This window comes from Dipodomys merriami, unplaced genomic scaffold, assembly GCF_024711535.1.
Source record: "Dipodomys merriami isolate MVZ:Mamm:240054 unplaced genomic scaffold, mDipMer1.0.p SCAF_13, whole genome shotgun sequence".
Lineage (NCBI taxonomy): Eukaryota > Metazoa > Chordata > Mammalia > Rodentia > Heteromyidae > Dipodomys > Dipodomys merriami.
In genome coordinates, this window is record NW_027202604.1 from 9,922,961 (window position 1) to 9,943,780 (window position 20,820).

Below are 20,820 nucleotides of genomic sequence, written 5' to 3' on the forward strand. Positions count from 1 at the left end.
TAGGATCTCCTGCTAATTACCAAATCCCTCTATAAGAAAAACCAAGCCCAGAGAAGACTTTTTTAAATTTTATTTTATTGTAAAGATGCTTAACAGAGGAGTTACAGTTACATGAGTAAGGCAAAGAGTACATTTCTTGTTGAACATTGTTACCCCCTCCTTTGTTTTTTTTTTCCTACTATCCCTTCCCCACCCCATGCCCAGCACTGATGTTGTAAAGATCTTTTCCAACATAGTGTCTAGCAAGTATCATTGTTGCAATGGGTCAAAGAAGACTTTTGATTGTAGAGCTCTGAAATATGTCTGTTTCATCTCAATTAACAATCTTTCTCAGTACTTGTCACTTTCTGGGGACACTAAAGGGTCTTTGTAAGATTTCTCGTGGGATGAGGGAGGAACATAGGAAAAGGAATACAGTTGTGATTTATTGGTTCCATTGATTTATGAACATTATTGTCTTGCTCAAAAATATTGGCAATGGAAGCCAATTCTGGGTCTCAGTGATGCATTTTTCCTTTTAGGTCACCTAGATACCATGTACACATCATGTCTGTCCACCTACTACTTATTTTCTAGCTATTTCATTCCTTTTATCAATCACCTTCCCATACACTCATCCACTGAAATAACAAATTTTCTTTATTCTGCCTCTTAAGTGTGTCTCAGTTCTACAAAGGCTTTCTGTCCTTCCCTCCTCTAATCTTATCTTGGTGACATTCATCTTTGGACTGCATTGCCATCAAAATCTATGCTTGGATCTCATACCATTTACTGTGCACAAATGGCACTTTTTTATTTTTTTTATTTTTTTTTATTTGTGAACATACTGTACAGAGGGGTTACAATTACATGGGCAGGATAATGCGTACATTTCTTACCAAGCATTGCAGCCTCCTCCTTTTGTTTACCCTTCACGTCCCTTCCCAGCCTCCCCCCTCCCCCCCAATCCCAATCCTTCTCCTTCCCATCCATTCCCCCCGCCCCCCGCACCGACGTTGTAAAGCTCGTTTTGGACATGAAAACTTGTACTTCTCATTGTTGCAACAGGTCCACCTGTATCAAATGGCACTTTTTTAAAGTTACAAGTTTAACTAAAAAATCGCCAACTGAGCTTTTTAAAACTATAATTGTTTAATTAAAAAATAAAATAAAACTACAAGTGTACTTGTGTTATTCTTCTCTGCCTAAAGCCCTTAGATGTTGCTCTTAGTGTGAAATCTAAATCTATTGCTTACGTCCTTTTTCTTTTTCTACTACTGGAAATTAAACCCAGGCCTCCTGCTTAATCAGCAAGGACTCTATCACTTATACTATGCTTCCAGTTTTTTTTGTTTTTACTTATTGTTCTCACATAGAGTCGCGCACTGTTTGCCAGGACTGGCCTCAGACCATGTTCCACCCACCTAACTTGCCACTGTGGCTGAGATCATATACATGAGGCACCGTACTCAGCTGCCCCAAGTACTTTTTAAGTGCCCCTTTCCCCTTCTGGTATCTAAGCTTCAGGAAGGTCAATTATTATATTTTCTTTATTCATGTATCAATCTACTGATGTTTATAGCAGGCAGCCATTTATTGAATAATTGGATTATCTCTGCAAAATAACTGTTCAATAATCTATTATGATTACTTTGCTTTGGGCCATGTTGAGTGACTTTTTTCTCCTATGAACAAGTTTGCTACTCATAACTGATGAGAATTTGAGAAATAGGAAAGAGAAGAAAGAGAGAGAGAGAATTAAAGAGAGAGAGGGGAGAAGGGAGAGAGAGAAAACCACTGAATTTGTCAAATATTTTTCCTCTTCAACAAGCACTGACTCATTTGTACTTTTTGTCCTGGACAGAAGTAAATGTCCTTGGAAAATAAAGTAGAGAAAAAGTGAAGAGGGAACCAGGAAATGGAGTAAATTAGCTTTTGAAATGACACAGGAAGAAATAGGCCATACACAGTACAGATTAGTACCTGAAATGTAAGTGGCAACAGAAAACCATGTTCTCCTTGGCAAAGAAATAAATATTTGGGAGGGAATGAGAGGAGGAAAAGAAGAGCATCCTTTTGAATGGCATGGCCACTGACTGATGCCATTTTGGACAAGAATCAAAGAGGAAGAAATGTGCCGTCTTAGAACACAGTAGTAATTGAGTCTTGAGTAAAGGCAGGTTTGCCGTGGACACACCAATTGCTGGGGTCACAGTGACCTGTGCCTTGTTGCAGAGTACGTGGGCCCCATCCAGAGAACTACAAGAAACGTGTCTGATTCTGGGAAGATAGAACCTACCCAACATAGACAACAGGCTAAAGGTGATAGCGTGGATTTCCCTCCATGTTCCAATGACTCTGGAATGCTCAAATGTACAATCTGTTTCTAAAAAGAACTCATTCTGTATGTGTCGCTTTTCAGACCCAGAAATTGGAGCTGCTGTCCTCTTCATCAAAGCAGAGGAGACCAAACAGCAGATAAACAAGCTCAACAGTGAGGTATGGAACTCTTTTTTTTGGTCATACTGGGGTGATAAATGAAGATGATCCTGGTTTCCAAATTAGCAGCATAAAGTTGTAATCAGCCATGCTAAGATTTTAGTCCACCATGCAAGAAGGCCCACTCAACTCCACAGGAGTCCTGTGATCTCCGACAAGTCTCTTACCCCTTCTCAAGCTGCAGGTATCAGAAGGGGATAATCATTATATCTGCCTTTTCATCTGTTGTGAAATTAAATGAGATAATCTAAGTAAGTCATTTGGCATATAGTTAGCATTAAATAAATAAATATTATTGTAATTAATACCATTGATATTTAATTTGAGGTGTATGTTTACATCATAAAACTTAATCCCTTTAAGTATATAATTCAGTGAATGTTAGCAATCTCATTTAATGAGTTAATTATCACTATAAACCAGCTTTAGAGTACTTTTGTCTCCTGAATAAACTCTCTCATACAAATTTATGTTTAATCTCTATGTCTAAACCCAGCCTTATGTAACTATTTACTTTCTGCTTGGATAAATTTGACTTTTCTAGTCATTTCAAATAAAGACATTACTTCTTGATTATTACCTCAGTTTCAACTTCTTCTCCCCCTCAAAACAAAATAACAAGAGATTAAGGTAGATACTGAGGCTAAGTATGGTAAAATCATGCCTGTCCCAGCTACTTGGGAGAAGAGCAAGAAATGCAAGTTTAAAGCCAGACGAGCCAAAGTTAGCAAGGTACTATCTCAAAAGAAACACCTAAAAACAAAAGACTAAGGTCTAAATGGTCCTGGGTTCAATCCCCAGTTCCTAAATATAAATAAACAAATTGATTCTTCTTATTTAAACAGTTATTTGAGAGAGAATCTAATGAGCACAGTAAAAAAAATATGTATCATAGAGCATAGAAAAGCTTGAAGGCTTGACAGGCACTAGTGGTTCACACCTAAAATCCTAGCTACTCAGTAAGCTCAGATCTGAAAATCACAGTTCAAAGCCAGCCTGAGCAGGAAAGTCCATGAGACTCTTATCTCTAACCACCAGAAAACCAGATGTGGCACTGTGGCTCAAAATGGTAGATCACTAGCCCTGAGCAAAAAGCTCAAGCAAAAAGTTCAAGACCCACCACCATCAAAAAGGGGAAAAAAAGATAGTAAAATCTGTGATTCGCTGGGTCTCAGTTCTCCTGGAGACCTCTGAGAAACTGTGTAAGATTGGTCAATTATCACACCAAGAAGCAGCAAGAAACAAGGAAAATAACATTAAGGCTCTTGATACTGGCCTAGCTCCTCAGGAGAGCAGAAAGACTCCCAAGAAAAACAAACAAGAACATTTTCATTTGGTGAAGGGGCATGTGCAAAGTAACAGAATTTCCTTCTAGAACTGAAGTTTTAGATTAGAGGGTATCTGGAGGACAAGCCTACACCCATACAACAGCAGTGTTGAGAATTATTTTTATTATTTCATGATTGTTTTTGTTGTGAAAATACCATACAGAGGGGTTACAATTACATGAGCAAGGTAATGAGTACATTTCTTATCAAGCATTGTTGCCTCCTCCTTTGTTTCCCCTTCCCATCCCTTCCAATCTCCCCCAACCCCTCCCCCATGCCGAAGTTGTAAAACTTCGTTTTTAACATGGCGTCTTGTACATCTCATGGTTGCAATGGGTCCACCTGTAGCCCTATTTAAAAGATTTGTTTTTCCCTTCCCCTCCCCAAATTATACCAACATCAAATACAGTGAAAATACCAGGGGGGAGGGGACATACAAAGCAACAAAGAAATCATCTTATAAATATGCTAGAAACAACAGCAAGAAAGAAAAACCATTCGAGTCCTTATCTTAGGGTTCATTTCACCTAACATCAACTTATCTGACCATTTCTGCTTGTCTCAGACATTTACTTGTTATTGCAAATAAGGGAAACCAAGGGACCTATGTTTCTTTGGGCCTGGCTTACTTCACTTAAAATGAAATTTGTATAATCCTATTAAATTCAAATTAGCTATAATAATGGATGACTAGCTTGACCTATAATCCACAGATATCTCTTAAAACTTCTTCCTTCAGCTTAGTGAAGATTTATATTTAATTGCCATCTTCCCTTATACACCTACCATTCTTGGAAGAACACTGTGACTAACTGGAAGTAAGAGTGTCAATGACCAGACTAACAGGACAGAAAAGGAAAAAGCAGATGATGTACTAACTGAAAGCCATTAAATTACAAGCACTTGGCCCAGCATTATATCACCCAAATAATCTCTTTAAAACTATATCTAAAAACAAAACAATGAACCAAATACCCCAATGAAGAGCAGAAAAGTTTTCTTTCAGGGATTGTCTCTAGTTAAATCTGCTCATTAATACAATTCTACACACATTTGAGAATATTTAATAGTTTCAACAAACTATTGGCTCAGAATGGTTGACCTATTTCTTAACTCAAGTATTAAAGTCAGTCATTCTTTCATGAAAAAATATGCCTATATCTTCCACTTTTAAAAATATAAATAATGAATGGAGAGAGGAATGAATACAGTCTGAATACTCAATGTATATATGTGAAGATAGAATCAGCTAGCTCAAGGGTTAGATGACAGTAGTATAGAATTTGGGGAGAATGAAAGAAGAGACAACAGTAATCAGAATGCATTGAAGATATAATTTGACTTGCTGAATTAGAACTTTTTTGTACCGTTGCTTAAAGATAATAAATACAAAGTAATTATCAGAACTTAAAAATAATGTATAGGTAATATTTCCAAGTTAAAGTATAGAGTAGCATGCTATATTATTTTTTCTTGAGAAAGTAGACCAATGGTAGATCCATTAAAGCAAATAACCACTTGAAAAAAAAGTATTTCCTTAGTATGATTCTGCGTTTATTATTGTTTTTATGGTGAGATGACTTCAAGTGCTTTTCATATATTGAAATAAAAGGCCAAGAAAAAAAATACCAGTGGCCCAATTTCCTTCTCAAAAAATTAGATTTTCTTTATAGAAAAAAGAAATTGAGCTGTGGCACCAAGGACAGCATCCAGTTCCTAAGTTAATGCTCCACCACCTTCACACACATATACAAAATAAATAAATAAATACAAATCGGCTTTAAATTGTAACGTTTCCCCTCTTGCAACCACCTACTTTCATTGTCTTCACATATCTTACAGAGTAATGTGTCACTTATACACCAAACAAGAATTGATAATAAATGTAGAATACAATGTATCTATCACCCAAATGGCCACAACAAATAGAGCCAAGGCCCATGATGCAGGATATAGAACAGATGTGACGTATAAAAGATCACAGAAACTGTTTGCTCTAAGAGTAAGCTATAAGGAAATCATTAATGTGCAAATTTCATAGTCAGCTGGCTAAATAGAGAAGGAAATCGGGAGAGGAATAACGGTGGTAATAACCTAGATCCACAGAAGGGTTAAGAGAGTTTACATGATATAGGGCAGCTGTTGGTAGTAGTACAACTGTGGACAACAGTGGCATGGCTTTACAGGGAGGTAAGTGTGGGACTATGAAGAAATTCTTTGAAAACAACAACAAAAAGTCACCATAGGAGCCATGGGCTGTGTAAGCCAAATGCTCCATTTCCAAAAAGGTTTGTAGGTAAGGCTAAGTATGTGCTCTTATTTCTAAAATCTGACTGACCCAGAAAGACATTATAGCAAAGCCTACCAAAGAAATCTGCTCTAGCACAGTGGAAGTAAGGGATAAAACATACACTGGAAAAAGTGAAGGAGGGAAAGAAATATTTAGACCCTTGTATGGCTTTAACCAGGTGTTTGCTTTTCCTAGGCTAACATTGTTCTTCTATTAACTGGTAAAAAAAATACCTAGACTAGAGGGTAGGGGTGATAATTTAATAACATGTATAAAGGGAATAAGTAAATTCCACTGAAGTATGATAGCTTCCTTCATAAGTGAGCAGTAAATGCTAATCCCAACCATAGTAGGTCCCTTGTAATTCCATATGAATGCCTATTTAATTTTGCTCAACCCCAAATCCAATGGCAAAATATCTCTAATTAAGTGCATCATACAATACCCATATGAATATTTAAAACCAATGAAATAGCCAAGCGCTGTTGGCTCATACCTGTAGTCCTAGCTACTCAGGAGGCTGAGATCTGAGGATCTCAATTAAAAGCCAGGCCAGGCAGAAAAATCCTGGAGACTCTTATTTCCAGTAAACTATTCAAAGCTAGAAATGGCGCTGTGATTCAAGAGGTATAGTGCTAGCTTTGAGCACAAAGAGGCTCGGGAACAGCACCCAGGCTAAGCTCAAACCCCGGGACCAGCATAATAATAATAATAATAATAATAATAATAATAATAATAATAATAATAATAATACATGAATAAATAAATAAATAAAACCTATGGAATGCCTTTTCCTAGAAAACAGAGAACAAATATCAGTTGTCTAATTCATACTTGAGAATGCTAATTGGTCAGTAATGTCTCCTTGAGTCAAAGAAACAAAGGGGTTGAATTTCAACTAGGAGGTGCTTTATTACTTTTCTAGAAGCCTGAGAAAGCTCAGAATCTTTATCAATAATTCACATAAGAAATCTATATGACACTACTTACTAGTTTATGGTAAATTCATTCCTTATTGTTACCATTATATCTTTTCAATCTTCAATTGAATTAATTAAAAGCATAGTGATAGAGTTGCTAGGCTATCCCAAAGCCTATCCTGGGACACCTTCTTCATTGTAGTCATATGTAATTCTTTATCATCAGTCCTCAAATGAAAAATATAAACAAGTGCTCTACATTTGTTTTTTGACATAGTAAAAGTATCCATATAACTGCTTGTGAAACCATTCTATATTTTCCACATGTATTTTAACACATGCATTATATAGATTATACATTATACAGATTAATGTTGAGGTTATTGACATCTTATGAGCACAATTATCTGAACTGGAATATTTCCAACCAATTCCCGCTTTGTAATATTCTTTCTGTTGATTTTACAGTCATCAGATGTGCATGAATTTTAGTCCTATCATGATAAATGTCTTCACCTGCTTTATTTTCTCCTTATGGTTAGCACAGAATAGACATATGCTTATAGATGATAAATGATGAACAGATGATTGTAAAGTACATGTTGTTTATTTTAGTGATTAGGTGTTAGAACACTGATTAGAAGAGAAACTCAGACATTCAGATAGCAGGCAAGTAAAATGATACCCAAAAGTTATCACTGTTCTATAACAAGTAAAATGGAAAGAAATAAAAAAAAAGTTTGAGTCTTAGTCTAATGGATTTTTTATTATGATGATTTTGTTCAATTTAGTTATCATTTCAAACAGACTACCCTTCTGAAATAGAAGCTCACATAAAAACTTGAAATTCTGATTCTTTACCCATATGCATGTTAAAATTTGAAACCACAGTTTAACTGTGGACAGATAGAGTATTTCCAAGATAACTTTTTTCTGAAAATTGTTGCTCTTCTTTTGTGGTTGTTCAAGAGAAAATATGTGGTTTTCATCTATTTTTTCCACATGTGATGACAAGTCATTTCTCAAGTTAGCCTTTCTAAAATTAGTTTTTTGGAAGGTATTTGTTTCTTTTTTTGTTTGTTTGCATGGGGTTTTTTTTGCAGGGCTTGGGATTCAACCCATGGCCTCATAAATGTTAGGCAAGTACTCTACCACTGAGATATCCCCAGCTCTGATGAAGAATTTCAAAGGAGAGATAAGGGTGGAGAGAGAATCCTTTGGTAATTTGCTGACACTTTGATTCATTTTGTTTTTAATCAAATCAAAACAAATATCACTGTGGCCAAGGGCTGATATCTGATCTGAAAGCTGTAACGTTTTTAAAGTGAATCTCTGTAGTGCTGGAAACAGAGGCATTTCTGCTCAAACAGCATGTACTAAAGAGCTTACTAGGGGAATCTACTTTATACTTAAACTCTTTTATCAGAAGCTGTGTAATTCAGGAAGTGTTCTGCCAGTGGCTAAAAAAGAACTTTTGTAGCACCTTGAGGTGAGCTTTAGATACAATGATTCTTTGATGGCTTTCTCCAACACCTTGCTGGATCTGTCTTTTTTTCACAGAGGTGTTCATTAAATCAACCACTCTGAGAAGAATAAAGGAATCTCTGCCTTAATTCAAATAAGAGCTGAACACCTACCCTGTGTGTGTTTTTGTGGAAATTCATTTGCATGAGGCATTGAAGTAAAATATGGCTTATTGAAATAAGAAAGAAAAATAATTTAGGAAAATTAAGCAGATTTTTAAAATCTTCACTAGCTATAATTTTAATTTAGAGTGAAACAAAACAAGAGAAGAAATAGTCACCTTCATCGCTTCTACTTAATTTCACTGACATACCAAATAAAGCAAGTTGACAATAATACCCTTAAGAATTGGATTTTTTAAAATTGTTGTTATAAAGGTGATATATAGAGAGGTTACAGTTACATAAGTCAAGTAGTATTAGGTTGTTTTATGTACAATATTTTGGGAGTATATTTCAAGAATTAAAGGTATGCATACACTTTTTTTTTTCAAAAATCAGATTCCAGAATGCATAAGGGCCTAGAGTTCATCCCCAAAACCACAGAAGAAAAAAAAAAAGATTTTGGTATACACATTAATATTTTGTTTGCCTTTCTGAGCTGTCAACCTTTTTAGCTGTCAGATAGTTTAAACATATGGAAATCAATGTAGCAAATGATCAAACAGCTTTTATCCATATTTAGAAAATAATAATGATATATTTCCTTATTTCAGATGTTATACATCAAAACTTTTTTAAAAATTATATTTTATTTTCCTGCCAGTCCTGGGGTTTGAAATCTGTGCCTGATCTTTTGTGTTTAAGGCTAGGGCTCTAGCACTTGAACCACAGCTCCACTTCTGGCTTTTTGTGGTTAATTGAAGATAAGAGTCTCACACAGACTTTGCTGTCCAGACTGGCTTTGAACCATGATCCTCAGATCTCAGCCTAATGCATAGCTAGGATTACAGGTGTGAACCACTGGCAACTAGCTTAAATTTTTGTATTTTTAAAGTTCTTTCCTATTTGGTGATGTGATATTACTCAAAAAAGAGAATATGTTTTCAAGAAACATCAAAACTGAAAGAAAGCTACTTTAGAAAGTAAGTGTACATTTAAAAGAACAAAGAAATAATGTCTTCTAGGAAATAGTAAGTAAAAGGAAGAATTTTTAAAGCATCCAATCTAAATGAAGTCTTTTAAAGGAATTTTTGGAAAGTAGCAAACACTGAAGATAAAGAAGTTCTAACAGAAAATGGAGATGTATGAGGAATAAACTCCAATGAGGAAACTAAATAAATACTAAAAACGACAATTCAGTAAAACTCTCTTGCAATTAAAAACTTAAGATTTAAAACTACACATTGAGTTATGTATTCTACTGGCATTACTAGTATTTAGAAATAAAGGAAAATATTCTCTAGGGAATCTAGCCAAGTAATGTTTTTTATAAGAAGAAAATTTAGACAATCCTTCTACTTTGAAGAAGTCATACTTTGTAAGAGGCTCAAGTAACATAGAGAATACATAAGATACTTAACAAAATATACAGATCTGATAGACAGCAAAATTGTCCAGTAAGTATAGATTGGCAAACATGAGAATTCAGGAAATATTGTTTCCATAAACATTTCTTAAAGAATGTACTGGTTAATAAGAGGTCATAAACTAAAGTCATGATTTTACTCTTTTTTTAACATTTTTATTGTAAACATACTGTACAGAGGGGTGACAGTTACATGAGCAAGGCAATGAGTACATTTCCTATGGAGCAGTGCCTCCTTTGTTTTTCTCCTACCATCCCTTCCCTCCCACCTCCTCAACTACCTACCCCTTCCCCACCAAAGTTGTAAAGTTCGTTTTCCACATAGTGTCTTGTACATCTCATTCTTACAATGGGTCAACCTGTATTCCTATTTAAGCATTTTGTTTTATCCCTGCCCCTCCCCAAATTAGAGAATTCTACATACAAGATGCAGGGCACTAGAAACAAATACAGTGAAAACAGGGGTTATACCGTGGGGGAGGAACACACAAAGAAACAAAAAAAAATCACATAGTACAATATAAATACGTTAGAAACAACAGCAAGAAAGAAAAAACTATTTGTGTCCCTATCTTGGGATTCATTTCATTTAACATCATCTTATATGGTCATATGTACACAGCTTTTGAACTTTTCTGCTTGTCCTAGACATGTACTACTTATTGCATAGGACCTATTTCTTTGGGCCTGGTTTACTTCAATTAACATAATTTTTTCCAAATCTTTCCTTTCCATTGTGAAAATGGCAATAGTTCCGAAAGCTATCTACAAATTCAATGTGATACCTATCAACATTCCAACCTCATTCTTCAGCGAAATACAAGAAGCAATCCAAAAATTCATATGGAATAACAAAAGACCCTGAATAGCAAAAATAATCCTTAGCAGAAAGAACAGTGCTGGAGGAATATCAATTCCAAATTTCAAATTCTACTACAAAGCCATAGTAATAAAAACAGCTTGGTACTGACACAAGAACAGACCTGAGGACCAATGGAATAGAACTGAAAACCCAGAAATGAACCCACAGACCTATAGCCACCTAATCTTTGATAAGGGAGCTAAAAAAAATAGAATGGAAGAAAGACTGCCTCTTCAGTAAATGGTACTGGAAAAATTGAGTAATCACCTATAGAAAACTAAAGCTAGATCCTTATATATCACTCGGACCAGAATCAACTCCAGATGGATCAAAGACCTTGGAGTCAAAGTAGACACCCTGAAAACATTACAGAAAGAATAGGAGAAATCCTAGGTCTCCTTGGCACAGGCCAAAATGTTCTTAATAATCAGAAACACAATAAATCAAAGAAAGGTTGGACAAATGAAACTGAATGACAAAGGACATAGCTAGCAAGATCAATAGAAATCCCATGGATTAGGAGAAGATCTTCACTAGCCATACAACAGACAAGGGTCTCATATCTAAAATATACTTAGAACTCAAAAAATTAAATCCCCCAACAAATCCTCAAAGAAATAACTGCCCAATAAACAAGTGGGCTAAAGACTTAAAGAGAAACTTCTCTGAAGAGGAAAGAAGGATGGCCAATAGACACATGAAGAAATGCTCAACTTCTCTAGCCATAAAAGAAATGCAAATCAAAACAGCATTGAGATTCCACCACACCCCAGTTAGAATGGCTATAATCAAGAACTCTAATAATAACAGATGCTAGAGAGGATGTGGCCAGAAGAAACCCTATTGCATTGTTGGTAGGAGTGTAAACTTGTTCAACCACTTTGGAAAGCAGTATGGAGGTTCCTCAAAAGACTCCACATAGAGCTCCCCTATGACCTAGCAATCCCACTTTGGGGCATGTACCTGAATGATCACAAACAAGACCATACTAAAGCTACCAGCACGACTATGTTTATTGCAGCATTATTTACCATAGCTAAGATATGGAAAAAACCCAGATGCCCCTCAATAGTTAAATGGGTCAAGAAAATGTGGTATCTATACACAATGGAACTAAAATCATTTGAAGGACCTTGTTGCATTAATTGTGTAGGACAGGACCAAATCTAAATAAGGGCTTACAAAAAAAGAGAGAGAAAGTTAGCAAGGGCTATTTTTATTGCAATGCCATAAAAATATAACTTGGAAAGAATGAAAATGTGTATAATCACAATTTGTAATGATAGCCTGGCACTGATATTCTGTGGAATATTGGATAGACCAATAGGGATAAAGCAAATGAATAATTATGGGATGATCTGAATTCACAGCATGAAAGAAATCATGTTGAAACTGTAATATATAAAGGTTAGGTGCCAACACAGTTTCATATATATGTAAACATCTCCAATCCTTTTCAAAAAGGAAGATAAAAGAACAAACAGCCCAAATGCCAGTAAATATTTTTGCAATATCATAATATTCACCTTTGGTGAATTAAAAGATTGAGGAAATGACCATCACCGAAAGTATGCTTCCAAAAACAGTTCACCTCCACCTTTAGACTTGCCCAAGGGATTGTGAGACAGCAAGTTAAACTCAACTTTAAACTCAGACTGAAAGACCAACACACACAGAGTTAAATGAACTGCCTAACCGGAGTTGGAAATGCGATTATATTGTATTTGTTGAACTCACAGAAGCAGAGAGTAGAATACTGGCCCTCGGAGACTGGAAATTGGGAAGATGCTCGCTAGACACAAAACGTCAGTTAGACAGGTGGAATAAACTTAGAGAGTGTATTGTATAGTATAGTGATTACAACTAAAGACCATGCATTGTGTAATGAAAACTGTTGAGATCTTAAATTCTTACACCACAAAAATATACCAAATACTGAAGTGATGTGTTAATTACCTTGAAAAACTCATTCCATAACAAAATTTCCATTGTGCTATGTACCATAAGTATTTACTCTTTTTAAATTTTGTAGTACTGGGTACCAAACCTGGGACCTTGCATATACTAGGCAAGAGCTCTACCACTAAGATACACCCTAGCCTTTTGCCTTTCTTTCCTTTTCTCTTTTTTCTTTTCTTCTCTTTTTTCTTTCCTTTCTTTCCTCCACTTTCTTTTTATTTGAATGAAGGGTCTTGCTAAATTGTCCTCCTTCACACAAAGTTGGTTTTGGGTTGTTTTTTTTTGGTTCTGGTTATGGGGCCTGAACTCTGGGCCTGGACGCTGTCCCTCAGCTCTTCAGCTCAAGGCTAGTGCTCTACCACTTTGAGCCACAGTGCCACTTCCGGCTTTTCTCTTTTTCCTTATGTGGTGCTAAGGAATGGAACCCAGAGCCTCATGCATGTAAGGCAAGCGCTCTACCACTGAGCCACCTTCCCAGCCCTCACTTACTGTCCTTCTTCAGCCTCTCAAGTAGCTGAGATTATCTGTGTGCACCACCACAACAGGCTAATACATAGGAAATAACAAAATAATGCTAATTCAAAAGGATAGGCACAAAAAAGAAAATAAGAAATAATTATCTGATCCTGCAAAACACAGAGCAGTATTGTTGGCATTAACTCAAAACTTCTTAGATACAGAATCCCAGATACCACCGCAGTCAACTCTGAATATATACTTTGTGGAGAATCCCCAATGATTCTTACATGTACTAATGTTGACAAGCACTATTGTATTCAATGGACATCTGAGAAGATGCAGACTTGTTCGGTGTTTGCTGGTAGCAGTAAGCATCCCTAATACTGATCAACCATGGTTGTAGGAACCCACAAAACAGATGTGGGAAGCAAAGGATTGAAAGTTAATGGATGACCATGATCCAGCTGAAGTAATAAAGTTGAATACAAAGACCTGAGCTTGCAGAAATGTAATGAAGCCACTGAAGTAATCACTTGGAAGACCACAATTGGTCATTCTTTATTGGTAACGCTAGACTTGTAATTCTTCGGCTATTATCATTTAAGAGACATCAGCTGCACCTGCAAAAGTAACACCCTGGGTAATATTCCTGTGTGACCTAGGAAAAGCCATGTCACCAACCAGCATTCTCTTCTCTCCAGCTGTAGACAAAGACTTACGAGTTTTGACCATAATGGGATTGAGCTCCCCATTTACATGAAATGTGTAAAAGTGCCAAGTATGATTATTATTTGAGCTGGTAGATAAAGACTGCCACTTGTTTGGGGATGTTTTGTGAAGCAAAAGACACGAGGATGAAATTATGCCCATCGTCTTTTTTGTTTTGTCGGCTTATGGGGTTTGATTGAACTTGTCTGGATCTCATGATAAATATGCAACATAACAAAGGATTAAATGAAAGACCATTTAATCACCTGCACTGTAGCTTGTAAAAAAAAATGTATATGTGTTTGTAGCAGGGGGGAAAGATTGGTATAATTAGTACCCCTGAATTTAGGGAAATTGTGTCTAAGCAGGAAAATATGTACACTTTTGGCAAAAAATGAGTGACAGGTCAAGAACTCTTCAAGCTAAGAAGATTATGTCAACAGATGTATCCCCATCTGCTCACTGAGTGCATAAAAATGGAAATCACATTTTTTTTCTTTGCCTTCCAACTAAAGTTCCAGATATATTCAGAGCCCATGGACTGTACTATACAAATAGCCAGGATTGAAAAGGAGAAAACATATCTAACTTGAAGGAAGGTTGTTCACATGCAAAAAAAAATGGCATTATAAAAGACATTTTAGACTCATATTCCCATTCCCAAAAGGTATGATGTAAAGATATACCAGAACAACAAAGTTGTATTGGCACTAAAAAAAAAAAAATGCAACTCAAAAGCTGACAACTCATGGTGTTATTGGAAAAACAAGGCGCCGGAACCACAGATGGATTCTTCAAATCCTATAATTACAGAATGTTTTAAAATCGTTTTTTTTTAGTGGTGATGGACTTTAATGAGACATTGAGATCATATGATACACTCTTGCCTGCTAGAGGCATGGAGACTCATTGTGTCCTGCCAGGCTAGTTAGTGGAAATTAGCCAAGGAAAAAAAAACCTAATATTTAAATCTTGTTGAAAATAGCATAAATGAATACACACAAATTTATCATTATCTAATACATCCTCATGTCAACAAAAGTTCATTGAGTGCCTACTAGGCAGAATTTGTGCAGGAGCTTGACCTGCTGCCAATATCAATAGATGACCTTCCCTTTCCACTCCTCGGTCCCACATTCTGTTATAATCAATATCATATTGCACATCCATATATTTTATCTCATATCTTTGATAGAAGCCAGAGAGGAGCTGAGGTTCAAGTGCTAGAGTAAAATACACACACGCACACGTGCACATGCTCGCGCTCAAGCATGCGCTCTCACACACACACACACACACACACACACACACACACACAGCTTTGGTAGAGAATTCTTAATCCATCTGACAATAACTACTCAAACTTTAGACTGGAAATGCAGAATCTTAATGCTTTTCTATGGCTCCACTTGTTGATTGTTGTGACTATAAGAATCTGCAAGGCAATATGAAAAATTAAAGGTTCTTCCAATATTACTTTTGGAAAAGGGTTAACAGAAACTAATTTCTTCTCCATGCTGAGGCAGAAAACAGAGTTATATAGATAGCTGTGTTTTCATTTCTTTTGGGTCAAGTGCTTCTTAGATTGGAATTCCCAGCCATGCAGAATTTCTCAACTAAGCCTAGTGCCTGTATTGCATATCAAGCCCAGCCATGTGGGATTCTGACTTAATACCAGTTATACAGGGACTGATACTTTACATTCATTATATTATTTAATCCTTACAATAAACCCCTGTGGAAATATGATGCAGAGGAGGTAAGAATAACCTTACATCGATGGAGCTAACTAAGCAAGCACAGTAATCCAGATACTCTGGAAATGTAGGGCAACAGTGGCTATTTTGAAGCCAACAGAAGTTCTGAGGGATCCTGGGTGGGACAGAAATAGAGCTGTGGTTTCTTGGTGATTCCCTACTTAAGCTTGTGGAAATCAATGTCTATTGTGGCCAATAGAAGAATCTGTTGTCACCCAGGCATCTCTAGTTACCCCAGGAGGTGACACTCAACAAATGCAAGTGCACCTGCTGCTTAGAACCTAAAGATTTGTGTGGTTAATGCAGGGTCCTGGAAGAACAAAGAAAAGGAGACTTTTTAATGGCTCTCAGGTTTGGGCTGGAAAACTGAACCACTTGGAAGTATGGACTGAGTTTTTATCACTTCTTCCTACAATTTGGGACCTTGAACAAAAAAGTGTTAGATATGAACAATTAGCTATGCAGGTATTTATGGTAATTGGTTTGGCCAACAATTTTTTAAAATATTTTTATTGTAAAAATAGTGTACAGAGGGGTTACAGTTACATGAGTAAGTTAATGAGTACATTTCCTATCCAGCATTGTTACCTCCTCCTTTGTTTTTCCCCTACCATCCCTTTCCTCCCCAACTCCTTCCTCCCTCCTCCCAACAAGTTGTAAAGTTTGTTTTCAACATAGTGCCTTATATATCTCATTGTATCCCTATTTAAGCATTTTGTTTGACCAACATTTTTAAATCCCATGATAATAGGTTTTCTCTCTGTGTGTGTGTGTGTGTGTGTGTGTGTGTGTGTGTGTGTGTGTGCATGCTCTGGTCCTGCTGCAGATATGTATGCAGGTCCTGGGTGTAATCCTTGAGCTCTTGTGTTGTGTTCAAGGCTAGCAGTCAACCACTTGAGCTACCTCCTACTTCCAGCTTTTTTTGAGAGTGATTAATTGGAGATCATTGTTTCATGGACTTCCTGGCTTGGCCGGCTGCGAATGGTGATCCTCACATCTCAGCCTGCTGAGTAGCTAGGATGACAGGTATGAGCTACCAGTGCCCAACCAGATGAGTAGGTTCTTATGCACAAAAGAATAAAGAGCAAGATGAGGTGGAAGAAAATGGACTGTAAGTAAATAGACAAAAACCATAAGACATCAGTAAAGGAATGTGTATTGGGACTAAGAAGGTGGCTTTAGTGGTAGAGTGCTAGCCTTGAGCAAAAGAAGCTCAGGCACAGTGCCCAGGCCCTGTTCAAGCATCAGGACTGGCAAAAAAAAAAAAGAATGTGTATTAAGATATGTTTTCCTTTTTAATATTATTGTTATTTTAAGTGGTTGCATGAAGGGATGTCTGTTTATGAGTACAATGTATCATGATCAGTGTCACTTTTTCCATCATTCCCCATCCCCAGTCTATGCTCTCAAATTACTTAGCTCCATTTTCACATAATTGCATTTTATATTATAAGTCTTCTTTTCTTTCTCCCCTCTCTGCCTAAGTAGAAAGAATCAAAGGGCACATCAAAAGTAGCCAGGCAGATTAGGAACCAGACATGCAAAAACTTTGGAAAATTTCATTTGATAAATAACTGAATTCCATCAGTGAATTTGTTGCTTGACATTTATAATCCATTTCTGATATCTAGAATCAGTAAATGTAATTCCCAGAGTATTAAATCTACTCATGGAAATCAAGTTTTGGTAGGACATTTGACAAAGCAGTATCATAAGTGAAGTTTAGCAGAAGTTTGGCCACCAGAGACCCATTGCTACAGCTACCAAGGAACTATAATAATAGAACAAACATGGTGTGTGTGTGTGTGTGTGTGTGTGTGTGTGTGTGTGTGTGTGTCTCTGTGTGTGCATGTGCATGTGTATGTGCATTGGTACTGGGATTGGAACTTAGGGCCTGGACACTGTCCCTTTAACTTTTTCACTGTCCCTTAACTTTTTCACTCATGGCTGGTGTCAGCTTTTTGCTAGCTAATTGGAGATGAGTCTAATGGACTTTCTTACCCTAGCTGTCTTCGAACTACAGTCCTCAGATCCCAGCCTCCTGAGTAACTAGTGTTACAGGTATGAGCCATCAGCACTCTGTAAAGAATCCTTTTTTTTTTCTTCTCCAGCTTTTTATTGTCTTTAGGTGGTTGTACAAAGGAGTTACCATTTAACAAAGCAACTTATTGATATAATATATTTTGATCAGTATCACCTCTTCCTAACAATGGAAGTTTCCTACTGCTAGAAACCTACAGATAGTCAAGGCATTAGATTAAGCAACTGATATAAAATGTTTAACAGTTATATAATACTTATTTTATATATACCTGAATGAAAAGTTATAGATTTTTCAGTACCATTTGTAGAAGGCAGATTTCCTTCAGCCTGTTTTTGGTAAAAATTATAAAAAATGATCAAAATAGAAGGTGATTAGGAAACAATATGTTTTCAAAATGGCAGTCATTACATTCATTTTACTCTCAGGAGAACCAAGTATGTTATGGTCTACGCATTACTCGGAGTCCAGGAAATACTGAGAGACATATTATTTTCTACCCTGAAGGAACTTATGGCCTAATTGGACATTCATAGACTTATAGATTATAAAATGACCAGGTTTTAAACTACTACCACTGAGAGATTAAAAGAGAACAGCAGGTCAACAAGTACCAGAGTCCTGAGCGGTGACTCTCACTGTACCCAGTCTGATGTAACATAGGCCACAAGGTACCATTAAAATGAGACAGGCAGAGAGCACCGATAGCTCACACCTGTAAGCTACTCAGGAAGTTGAGATCTGAGGATTGAGGTTCAAAGCCAGCATGGACAAGAAGGTTCATGAGATTCTTATTTCCAATTAAGCACCAAAAAAGCCAAAACTGGAACCGTGGTTAAAGCACGAGTTTTGAGCAGAAAAACTTAGGAACAGCTCCCAAGTCCTGAGTACAAGTCCCAGAACCAGCACAGAAAAAGAGACAGAGAGAAACAAAGACAGAGAGACAGAGAGAGGGGAGAGAGGGAGAGAGAAAGAGAGAGAGAGAGACAGACAGAGAGAGAGAGAGAGGAGATTGTGAAATACTCAGATATTGTGCTTTCTGAGTGGCAGAAACATTTAAAGGTTTTAAGTTGCTGTGATAAGTATAAAACCATTGATTTATTTAAATAGAAAAGGTTTTGTCTGCTTTTATTGCCCTATCTCTTTGCAATACTCTTGGTTTTTTGGTTATATTTTAATGACAGGTCCCCTTCACTGGATGGTCTTGTTCACAAAGCAGCCCCCCAAGAATTTCTTTAAAGCAATACTGTGATTTGAAACTTCAAAAAGCAGATTCTTTGTTTTCTACATTTAATTAAGAATAATGTCTTTCCTGTTTTAGAATAAGCTCTGTTATCAAGCGCAGCAGGAATCAGGACTTTACAAGCTCTTCCTGCCTTTCCTGTGGCAGTCTGGTGTCACCTTCAGTGTCACCCGGGTCTCCACCTTCAGGAGATGCTGTCTCTTTTGGGAACAACTGGCTTTGTTCTTGTAAAGAGAGAGCTCTTTCCTACTAGCAATAATTCCCTCATGGAACTTGAATAAGGAAAGGGAGTGTCTCCAGAGAGACAATGACAGAAATCTCCCTACACTCTAGAGCTAAAGAAAGCTTAGCTTCCTTGGGTGCTTGACTGCTTTTCGTTTCAGATAGGCTAGTAATTTGTTTTCTGGAAATGTTAATGCTAGTTTACATTCCTGGAACCAGTCAAGACCCTGGATTTCCCAAGTTCATTACCTCTACGATTGAGGTTGGGTACAAGTTAGATGTCAAAAACATAACCTTGAAAAAGTGTTTCAAACGGAAGTAGGAACATGTTTTTCATCTATGGTTTTGATTTTGGTTTTGTTTTCTTTACATCACTTATGATGAAGAAAATTTACTGTTTAATCTGTCTCCTATTATTTTTAGAGAGGACACAATTCATATGTTTGATATGGCACTGACATTGCAGAAACCTTTGCCTAGGAATTTACCTTTTGGTGTCAGTGTGTGCTGCACGTATTCTGGCCACATTAGCAAAACTCTTGCCGGCTCTCCTTTAAAGGCCTCCTACCGCAGGTCACCATCTAACTACCAATAACAAATAAGAACTAAATTGATCATTGAATTCCAGACAGAAGACTGTCATTTGTGTGATAAGTGACCTGAGAAATGCTTTATGTCTGGGTTTGGGTATCCGTGTCAGAGGACAGGAGATAATAACATAACACTACCTGTGATAAGATTGTGGGTTCATTTAATGGAGTAAATGGACCTCAAAGTACATCGTATGAAAATTTTACTCAGATATGTATTGAAAGACATAGTGGTTAGTGCCCCTAAAGTTCAAACTTGTCTTTCCAAGACCGTTCTTCAATCTTCCATAAAAGGGCAATTAAGAACAATTTTAGTGGGAGGTAAGCTAATCTAGCTGTGGTAAGTTTGATATGAAAATTAACTTCGACCAGGCCACAGATAACACAGTTCATATGTCCCTTCAATCATCTCATTTAGTGACAGAATTCTCTTCTGAAACTTTGAAATTTTGAAATGGAACCTGCTGTAACCAGAAATTTAAGACAGCTAAGTTGGCCTCAGTCCTTACATCTGGCAAAAAAAAAAAAAAAAGCATTCTCTTTGCTTGTTTCTGGCAAGATATGCACAGAAGTAAAGGTGATAGGAAAGCTCATTAAAAAAGAAATAGGACAGAGAAAGAGGACATGTAACATAGATGTGCCACAGGAAGACAGAACTTAAGCCCATCTCAGCCATCTTGTGCATCTTCAAGGCTACTGAATGGCCTTGGGTTAAAGAAGGAGAAGTAGAGTCCTTGAAGACAGCCTTCTGATGGGTGCCCCTCCTTTCTGTGTTCTAGAAGATGATGACACAAAAATTGACTGTCTCATCCTTATTTCCTCATTCTTTTGTGTTTTTACTTCCACATATTTTTGTAGTTCCCTGGACCCATTCCATGATCAAGCAGGTTTTGGTTTATCAGCTTATTCAGC

General features: G+C 36.8%; 1 protein-coding gene across 1 annotated transcript in view; it reads left to right on the forward strand.

The window, feature by feature from the left end:
* Kcnh8 (potassium voltage-gated channel subfamily H member 8) overlaps positions 1-20,820 on the forward strand; it is a 390,818-nt gene that overhangs the window by 367,275 nt on the left and 2,723 nt on the right. Inside the window, exon 15 of the mRNA XM_070018387.1 lies at positions 2,402-2,478. Coding sequence (XP_069874488.1) covers positions 2,402-2,478 — 77 coding nt within the window. The remainder of the gene's footprint in view (positions 1-2,401; positions 2,479-20,820) is intronic.